Source organism: Lichenostomus cassidix, chromosome 1 (genome assembly GCF_008360975.1).
Source record: "Lichenostomus cassidix isolate B80296 chromosome 1, HeHo_3.0, whole genome shotgun sequence".
Lineage (NCBI taxonomy): Eukaryota > Metazoa > Chordata > Aves > Passeriformes > Meliphagidae > Lichenostomus > Lichenostomus cassidix.
This window is the reverse complement of record NC_139479.1, coordinates 82,934,778-82,945,670: the sequence shown is the minus strand read 5'-3', so window position 1 is coordinate 82,945,670 and position 10,893 is coordinate 82,934,778. Positions and strand designations below refer to the sequence as shown.

Sequence of the window (10,893 nt, the reverse complement as noted above, 5' to 3'; positions counted from 1 at the left end):
AAAATATTAAAAGAGAACAGCATTAGAAACCACTCACAAGTGCTCAAAGCAATAGCAAATCATGACAATAAAGGAAAATCTATGATCAGAATGGTCAACTCAACAAGAGTGAAATTTTCTACAGGTAGTTCTATGCACCCACATCACTTTACATTGTAATCACCACCTTGGTAATCCACTTTCAAGAAAACCAAACAAATAAGCGTAACGTATATTACAAACAAAAGTATCCATTTTAAAATAGATTTTAACCACTACATTGTTACAGACATACCGGAATCCTAACATAAATAAACCTCATTTGGAATGCAATTTGATTATATCAATTGGCTGTATGTTTCCAAATCTTCATTTTCCCTCAGGTTATCATACATCTAGCTTTTCCAGTTTAAAAGCATATTCTTTTTCTATGTAACACTACCTATGACTCGCACAACACGTTTAATCAAATTTTAACCTTCTCAGGTGAAAAATCCTTTAGCTGAGAGCTGATACTTGTGAGCTCTGTACATTCTTGTCTGTTTTAGTCCCATTTTCTTCTATTCAAACATTCTGTATAACTGTCAGTCTTAAACTGATAATCTGAAATCACAAAACAACCTGAACTTGATTTAAGTACACTTTTTACATTCAGTGCATTTTTATTCTCTCTCTATATTCAGTAAGATGGAAGGAGCTAGAGTGGTACACAAGTAAGGCAAAAATACATGTCATTTTAGATGCTCTGAAATGTTGAGGAGGACTAGTCACATAAATCTCTGGAAGATGAAAGTTACCAGTCAAGAAAATAAGACAGTGAAACAATACATGGTGAGTCTTGATTTCAGATTTCTTACTGGAGAGTGTTTTGCTCAAGCCTGGGGCTTGGAGATGAATCTTCCAAATGACACTTAAAATGCAGGAAAAGGTTCCTAAATGCCAATTTCAGTTTTGAATTGACTGCTATCAGGATAATTGAGTGCATGGAAGGATATGCTCCAGCTACAACTAAGGATACCGCAACTTTCACAAAATCTTTACTTTGAGATGTTGACAGTATCAACAGAATTTGAGCTACAAAACTGGAAAGATACAGGATTAAGAAAGAAATAATGGATTTAATGGCAGTTAGGTGTACATCTATCATAGCATCCCTGAAAGTATCTGCATAATGTTGCATCGTCTTTCTGTGTTTCCACAGAGAAGTGATTAACAGAGCTGATGTCACCACAGAGATTACTAGAGGGAAAAAGCAACCTACAAAGTAAAGGAGCAGCAAGTAGAGATGTGAACTACCCCAGTCTGTGATATGAGCTGTGCTGTTTTCTCTGCAAATCCCTGTGGAGGTGCAGAGGTAAGTGTTGGGGGTAATCCATAGTAAAGGAAGAGAAGTCATAGAAGAGATCACCAGCGATCCAAGAAGAAGCCAGGGGACCATCCCAGCTATTCTGCACTTGATTTGCAGCAGCAGCCACTGGGTGACGTTGATTATTTTTACACAGTAGAGTACACAGAGCCAGGTACTGAACCACAAGCTGGAATGGTTTACAAACATCCACACAGCACCAAAGTCTTTGTACACCGAAGCCAACTTGAACACATCTGCAAAGTAGAGACTGTGGATGTGCATCAGGACAGTCACCTGCAAGATAAGCCTTGATGTGCTCAGAAAGATCAGGATCATATCAGCTGAAGAAATTTTTTTGCTTCTGATCCAGTTAATGATATTAACAGTTGTGATAAATCCATTTCCAACAAATCCAGCAACAACTTCAACAGCTACAATGCTTATTGAAATGATAAGAATTGGTGGCAACATCTTGCTGCTTTGGTCTCTTCTGCCTGATTAGCCTGTGTAGCTGTGCAAGAAGTTGAGCAGTTCTAATGGTATCTGACTAGTCACAGCTCCTGACTGCTCACCTTATATGTAGGAGCAAAAAGACATCTGAAAATGATAGCGGATCTGGAAATGATAGTGAGAAATTATTGCTGTTCTTCCTGAACGTGCAAATCAGACAAAGATTTAGTAATTAATCTTTTACATGCATAAGATTTGCCTATGCTTTTCCTTAGGGATGTGAGACAGCCAGCTGTATTAACCTATCCATCTTGTGTCCAATTATTTATGTTCTGTCTAGAGTGGCAGAAAGCTCTGTGGCTATCTAGTTACAGCAGTACCCAACAATGTGGAGGGAGATGAACATGAAACCCAACAGAGGCAGCAGCATGTCAGGAGACAAAGAGGTCTTACATTGTAACTAGTGTCATTCAGGTTGTGCTGAAAGTCTATAAATTATAACTAGACCAATAAGATGCAATTGCTTTAACATGTAGTAAATTATACATCCTCCAGCCCCACTCTAGGGGACCCCTCCAGACAACAAAGCTGTATTTATCCAAGGATTAGTGCTACATTCAGCTGACCACTTTTTATTTGTGGTCACATATACAGGATCACAAGATGACAGTGACTGATGAGCACTGAGGACAGGCTAGTCAGGTAGAGCAGTCCATGTAGCAGAACCTTGTTAAAAAATCCACCTTCTCAGGCTCTATGCCACCTGCATGCCAGAGTTTATTAGTCTAGACAGGGAATTTAGACCTGTTCTGCTTTACAGAGGGAAAATCTGTCATCTGTCTTCATCCATGGCTTTGGCTAATGCTGTGATGAGCACAGTCCAGAACAGTGGTGGGCAATCTGCATCCTGCCATAGTGCTTATTTATAAAGAAAAATGTCTGCTTTACAGAACAATGTGTCCTCACCTTCTCAATCCCAGGCCCATGAAACCAACCTATGAATACAATATTGGCAAATTTATGTTGTCAATATATTATTTCTTGAAATGAGCAATATGAAATACGATGAGGACTTTGATGACAGGGTGAGAAGCAGCTGAGATCCTTTGGCCACCGGAAAAAGTCTGAAAGGTTATTTAGCAGTAAAATATTTACTGTTTTTGTGGGTAAGTAGATGTGTATTTTTGGACTCAAATTCTCAACAGAACAAAGTCTTTCAAAGTATAAGACAGACCAAACTTCTAATCTGGATATGATAAGAGTTGTCAACGGGATTTACTACTTATCATTACTTACATGTTTCCAGTTCTTGTTGAATTGTAAAGAAGACAATAAGTACTAGTTATTCATTAACCTATTGAAATTAAAAGCTAGTTTTAAAATCTTCATAGGTTTTTTTTCTGTCTGTAGTTCATTAATATTAAACTTAGATTTCATTTTAGGTCCTTGTAATCTCAAAAACTAGGAGCTTTTTTCTCTAAAAAATGAGCATACTTTTGTCATCACAAAAACGCAAATTGTAATAAAATAGTTGAGACATACTTACAAAATATTGTATATCTGTTGCAGCTTTTAAAAAGCCCAAAAGAATAAAACAAACAAACAAACAAATTTAAACTAAGAACATATTGGTATGTTTACTTTCTCTAACATTCTTTACCAGAAGTATTCAAAAGAGTGGAAAAGGCGCATCTTACAAAGGAAAAAGTGTAACTCAATGACTACTATGTATTTTAAAGCTATATGCCTAGCAGAATGTGTATTACATAATAATAGTAGTCAGTTACTTCAAAAATATAGTTTTTAAATTACTCAAGGGAATATGAAAATAACACTTTATTTTTGCATACTTATGAAAAAGCAGCACTGCAATTATAAAGTGGAAGAATCAAAACTGGAAAATACAGTCAAGAAAAGAACATGACTAAAGCAAATTCTCAGATGTTCCAACAATTACAAAATTCTGCTCTATCTTCATATCAAAAATGAGAATTTTAAATAAAACCATATCTGAGCTTTACCTACTTATTTCATTTTCCTGTGAGAGAGGCCCAAAGTGTGAATAATTTGCTGAGAACAAAGCAATACTCTTACAAAGAAATATCCCATCCTTGCAGACTCCTACCAGCTCCTTCAGAAAGCAGCTGCCACTCAATCTATGCACCCTAGTAGTAATTAATCCTTCACAGCTCAGGTGAAGGAAAGAGCCTTGTTCCTCAGGGCTCTGTCAGTGCCTTCAGTCTAATGTGCTCTGCTCTCAGGAATCACTTCTAAATTTTCTCTTGCTTTGTGTCTCAGTAGCGCAAGAGCTCCACAATAAACTGTACTGGTGCTATGATCTTCAGGGGCTCTCCAGAGGATGCTGATGACACACACCTGCAGCCACCAAGATATAAAAGGCTGGTTTCTGTGTCAGAGCAACTTCAACTTGACCATATGTGATGCTGGCTCTAGACTGGACATGATCATAGTCTCATCTCCTGGTATGCAGATCCATGAATGTGCTCATTCCCCTTCTTGCTCTTTCCTGACCTCAGAGACAGGTTTGCCACATTAATACTCTTTAGCTAATGTGGCTAATCTCTTTAGCAGATCTCCTCTTGAGCTACAGAGTTAATCATCATGATCAGGCCAGGTTTAACTGGTAGAGGAGACACAAGAGATCCTAAAATATATCAGAGATCCTTGAACTTATCCTCTGAGAGAGCATTTGGATGAATTTATAAAAGCAACTGAGTTACAAATAAAGCAGACCAGAATTTCTTAAAAATAATTGTAGGACATGACACAAATGAGCATGACACAAAAAATAAATAGTAAAGAGAAGTGTCTGAATTTATACAATTTCCCTTGAAACATAAATTTCACTGTACCCGGAGAAGTCAGGTTCAGCTCATAGGATAACACCTTTCCTCCCTTGATTAATGCGTGCCAATTAACAACAGTAATAAATATGCTTCACCCAATTCCTACAAGAGTTTTAATTGTTGAAGTACTTGAGAAATTTTTACAGCAGAACAAGCAGTTTCCAAATCTTGTAAAGCACTGCCTGTTCAGGTCAGAGATACAGAGATACAGAGATACACAGATACACAGATACAGAGATACACAATGCACCAGTTTACTGGTATCTGGTTAATATTTTGGCATTCTACTATAAGCAAAAAGTGTGTGAATACAATACTGAAAGATTTATTTTGGTATTGTTGAAAAAGATGCCTGTCTTGGAAATGGCGCCATGAATCCTCCAACTCTGGTCACAGTTTCACAATTTTTAGTGAAAAGCAGCTGTCTATGGCTTCACTGAGAACAGAAGAAATTAGAACATGTCCAATGGGAGTGGCTTTTTCTTCTCATAAATTTGTTGCTATTATTTTTTGAAGTAAGAGCTTTAGTTTTGGTGTGATGTGACAGGTCCTCTGACTGCCACCACCCTTCGATCTCCTCACTCATCCCTCATGCTAAAGTGCATCTTTTTGTGCCATCAACACCAATCAAAATGCAAATCAAATTCAAAAAATTAAGGCTTTATAATGTGACAGCTCCAGCACATTCAGAAAACAAACAAGCAAACAAAGAACCAAAACTCAACATATTGGGGATGCGCAGGCTTCAGGGACATCTTATAACATCTGTCAGTGTCTGAAGTGGCTAAAGAGAGCTGGAGAGGGACTTTTGACAAGGGTATGGAGTGATGGGACAAGGGGGAATGGCTTTTAACTGAAATTGGGTAATATAGATTAGATATTAGGAAGAAATTATTTCCTGTAGTGGTGTTGAGGTACTGGAACAGGTTGTCCAGAGACTCTGGGGACTCCCCATCCCTAGAGATGCTCAGGGTCAGGCTGGATAGAGCTTTGAGCAACCTGATCTAGCGAAAGGTGTCCTTGCCCTTGGAAGAGTATGCTGGAACTAGGTGATCTTTAAAGTCCCTCCCAATTCAAACCATTCCATGATTCCATGACAACTCAGTGATGGGATCCTGCAGTCTTCCTCCTGTCTCCTATCTAAAGGCGAAAGAATACTCTGCTGTAATCCTGGAATTTTGTTTTGAGACTATATGCAGAGAGAAAAATATCAGAAAAATTTAAACCTTTTACTCACATCCTAATGATAACTTTGTCTGACAAGTGTTGCCCATTTGCTGATTACTGCTGTGTAAGTGCAACACCACTGAATTACAGGATTTGCAGAACACTTCAAGAAACAAAGAATGAACATTACCTTGACCCCAAATATTCCATTTCCTGATGAAAAGAGACAAGGACACGAGAATAACTTATTACTGTTTGCTCATCCCGTGTGATAGAAAAAAAGAAAAATAAAAATGTTTTACTTTGTTTTGGAGGAAGGGCACTGCTTTCTAGACAATCACAGTTAATTAAATTCTGGTGGTTTAAGAGGCTACAAGAGCCTCATGACATTTGTTCACCTCTACATCATGAGCTCCTTAGCAAATAAGCTTTTTACAGTCCATAGTAAATTGCGCACAGCATTTATTGTATCGTAAAGTCCGTCTCTGATGGAAACCTCTGAGCACCAGCATGAGAGAGTGAAGTACAACTGGTACTAAGATCCTTATAGAAAAATAATTGAATAAAACAAATCATGGGAGAATACATCTTATAAAAGATGCACAAACTGGCTTACAAAAGAAAACTTGCAAAGATTATATAGGAGAGCCATCAACATCTGTGTTTAACAAGCATTGCCAGAATCAGCAACTTTGGTTCTACTGCTGGCTGATTGCATCTGTAACACTTTTTAAAATGGTATATCAAGTGTTCTTCACATGTTTGACAAGGTATAGAAGGCTTGTGAACCTAAATATAATATCCTGTCTGTGATAAACAGCAACAAATTATGCTGCTGTTTAACACATTCCAGACTTTATATTGTACGATGAAGTAATGTTGCAAAATATCTCCAAAATTAGTGTGAAAGGGTGATAATCTATTTTACCATTAATTTGCAAGTTGTCACGCTGCTGTCATTATTGTATTGGAGATAACATACTTTTAATTTCAGTACCGCATTTTTTTTTTTTTTTAGGGATGAATGTCAAAATAGAAAACCCAACAGACTCAAACAATGGAAAGAGTCCTCTAAAATTTGTGCAAGAGGTCAAGAAGACCAAACCACGTAACACACATGAAAAGGAAGGTGCAACTTTAATTTTAAGGAAATAATGTACACACAGCCCAAAAGCAAGGAGGAGAAAATAACAAAAAACTATAACAGTTGCTCCTTTTCATGATCAAAAAAAGATTAATATAAACTTTCATTAACTCAAGACGGTATTTGCATAGATGAGTTTATAGTTTATACCATACAAAGTGTGAATGGTTTGTAGACCTTCTCTGATCATGCTGTTTCCTGCTATTAAGAGAGCCAGTGTGTCCAAAGGAATGGAGTGCTTTACTGAGCCAGATTTCTCTGCAACTTATCAAGATTAGAGAAAGACTTTAAATTTGGTTTACTGTATTAAGGAAAATGTTAAAATAGTACACTAAATGTTGAAAAATTATAGAACAATTAGCAAGCTTCTGTTTGACAATATTCTCTTATTAAATAGTCTATTTTCTCCATTAATTCTGGACATTTTTTTTTCTTCTTTCTCCTCCTCAAGGGATGCTTTATCTGTCTGGCTTAAACAACTCTTATTGTTGAAATAGAGATTGGTTTTCATATGTCCTTAACAAAAACAAAAGGTTAGACAACTGCTTCTGCTTTCTCTTTCCCCAAACCATAACTGCAAGAACAGGCCTCTTATTTTCCATATCCATTACATTTTATGGTTAGTGCATGTCTTTCCACACCACTGGATTTTCCTGGTCACAAAATTGTCAGGGACTACAGTGAAACTTCATGCAGTGATCCTTGCACTAGACTCAGCACTTGCAATTTGTGCTTAGCTTCACCCAAATAAATACACATTGCTTACACAGGTGACAGACTTGTCTTGTCTTACGTTTCAGATACCATGGCATCACCAGCAGTTATCCATTTCATGACCCCAGTTTGGAAATAGCATTCTTGAAAGCTATCTCTATTCATGACAGTCTTTTTAGCATACACCTGTTCTTAAGATTGCTTATAGACTATCAGCACATAAAGATAAGAAAAATCCTTTTAATGGATTTTTGTTACAAGTTGAGTTACTTTTCTTAATCACAGTTAGTGTAGATAAAGTGTGTGAAACAGAACTCATCTTTTCATTTCCACTACAACTCCTTTCCTTTACTATCTCTTTATTCTTGAATCATGAAAAAAGCACTAGGAAGTGAAAAAATAACAATTTAAAAGAAGTTACATATAGATTGCTAAAAATTACTTTCAGCTTCTTACAGTACAGTGGTGGACTGAAAAAAGGAGATATACTGAAGAACTAAATCACTTTCTAAAATGTAAAAAAACCCCAAACTTCATGATAATATTTTTTAATGTTCAGGTGAAGTAGTTTTATGTAAACTGCTTCATCTATAATTTTTCACTTAAAAGAAATCGTCTTTGACATTCTTTCAGGAATACTTTCTAAATAATAATTGAACCTGAGAAGATATAAATCCCTGTTCCCAGTTGTAAAGAATCTATAAAATAGAAGCACTCAGTGAAAAATGTTATGTGATGATATCATTAAAGAGTTTAATATCAAGATATTGTGTAGACAACCCCAAATAAATAATTGTTTCATTAAAAAATTTCAAGTGCTTACTTTTGCCAAATATGTAACTTTAATGCAAACGTACCTTGTAGTACATATAAGTATTAAGACCATAAGATCTTTTGCAGGCTATCACCATTTCAGCACAATTAGCAAGCAGCCTCACACTGACTGATGCTGGATTCACTTGTGTTTGTATAACCAATGTGCCATTTTGACAGCCAACTGCAATTCAAATCCCTTTGTCAATATTCTGCACCACCTGTGATGCAAATTTAAATTAATCCTGATTTTCGTGGCTTACTAACACTGACTCCAGCAGAGAGAGAGTATTATCTGTTTAGACAAATTCACACTGGAGTATCTCCTCATAGCCAGAATGAACCAACCAAAAGCCTGTATCTTGATAATACTTTTTTGATGCACAACATCTCAGATACAGTCTTTGTACAGCACTGCAGTTGGGTTCATGGAGTTTATTTAGTTTAGATTCCCAAACATAAAGAAAATTAAAATATAAACTCCAGTTCATTCTCTCATTTATTTTGCAGTAAGCAGATATCACATTGCTGAGAGCATTTGCTTGGGGTAGCACAGTACAATGAAACCCAACACGACTGTGTCCAGATGTTATTTTTCTGTGTCCTATCAGCTTTTTAACATCACATTAATGAAATATTACTTTGTGTGATTACTAGAGCTGGGAGTGAATGATGCATGAAATAGAAAACTGACAAACCCTTGAGAAAGTGCTCAGCACAATGACACCTCTGCTTACTCTGTTCAAAGAGCACAAATGACATTCTTCCCAGATGAGAAGGATGGAGACAAATGATGGCCACCTCATAGGACTGACTTGGAATATATTCAAAATCACAAAAAATTTGTGCATTTTTTCCCTATATTTTAGGTTAAACAAAGAGAAAGACAAGATCAATTTATCCAGTTAGGAATTAATTTATGAGTATGGATGTTTCCCAGCACAGTTATAGTCATGCTTCCATAAAGCGAAATACTGACCAAAGTGTTCAGTGAAGGAGAATAGACAATTGTGGAGGATATTACCTGTGGGTGCATAAAAAACTCTTACATGAAGATGATTAATAGGGTTGATGATTTATTGTTTATTCCAGTACATTAAATAGGTGGCACCAGATGAAAGAGAAGTTAAAAGCAAACAAAATAAGGTGTTTTTCTACATAACACAGAAGGAAGATGTGGAACTCCTTTGCAGAAGATATATCACCAAGAAAAGTCTGCATGGATTCAAAGGATGAACAGACAAGCACATAGGAATGAAATCAATTGGGTGTTACTTAAATACATAAAAACCATTTCTGGTTCACATAATTCCTGTAAAAGTTTAATGTCTGGGAGAGTAACAGGAGCAAGTAGAATTTATATTTGCTCAGTTTGTGCAATCTTCTCTTGGCTTTCTGCTGCTATCAAAGAGATGCAATGGCACAGACAGAACTTTGGTCCCAAACAATGGGACTGAAATAATGCTAGTGATTTATCTTGTTTCATGAGAAGTTCTTAATGTACAGTTTACAGATTATGATAATTCATGGGCTTGGTTATGTCCACCTAAAAAATATAGTCCCAGTTCCACATCCCTAATTACAGATATAATTATAGTTGTGGGGAAGGGAGGACTTCAGAAGGGACAGTTACTGTGCAAGAAAACCTGGATAGGCTGGAAGAGTAGACTAGCGAGAAGCTTATGAAGTTCAGCAAGTGTAAGGTCTTGCACCTGGGAAAACATAATCCAGGAATGCAGCAAGGCTGGGATAGAGCTGGCTGGGGAGCAGCTCAGTGGAAAGGGACCAGTGGCTTCTGGTGGAGACTAGCTCAATGTGAGTGAAGAGGGTGCTGCTACAGCAAAGAAAGCCAAGAGGAGCTTGGGCTGCATCTCAGTGCTTCCTTCACCAGCAGAGATAAAGAAATTATGACACCATTCTGTTCAGGGTTTGACAGACCACAAGTGGAATTTTTCAATTTTTGTCACCTCTACACAGGGTGGATAGAGTCCAGAGAAGAGCCAAAAAGATGATCAAAAGACTGAGAAGCCTGACATGCTAGGAAGGGCTGAGAGAACTGCTTTGTTCAGCCTTGAGAAAAGAAGGGTTAAGGGAGACCTTATAATCATGTTCGAGTATTCAAAGGCTGGCTACAAAGGTTTCCTTTTACAAGGAGTGCCATGGAAAAGATGAGGGCTACAAGTTACTCCTGGAGAGATTGTGGTTTACACAAGAGGAACATTTTTCACAGCAAGAAAATCAGCCATTGGAATAATCTGTCTAGGAAAGTGATCTTCCCTCTTTGAAGTTTTAGTTGGGCAGAGGGCTGGGCCATCTTGTCTAGACTTGTGTTTTTGCTTTTTCCAAGGAGGGTTGGACCAGATAATCCTTCACATCCTCTTCCAACCTGGCATTCTATGATTCTGTGATGG

General features: G+C 37.1%; 1 protein-coding gene across 1 annotated transcript; it reads right to left on the bottom strand.

Moving 5' to 3' along the window:
- Positions 1 to 832: 832 nt before the first annotated feature.
- On the bottom strand, positions 833 to 1,798 carry LOC146445034 (taste receptor type 2 member 40-like). Its single transcript, XM_085056886.1, has one exon. It carries the CDS (start codon positions 1,796 to 1,798, stop codon positions 833 to 835), a length of 966 nt encoding a protein of 321 aa, XP_084913012.1.
- Between the last annotated feature and the right edge of the window lie 9,095 nt (positions 1,799 to 10,893).

Coding starts and splice junctions, on each gene's coding strand:
- LOC146445034 (XM_085056886.1), bottom strand. CDS start 1,798: ATGTTGCCACCAATTCTTATCATTTCAATAAGCATTGTAGCTGTTGAA.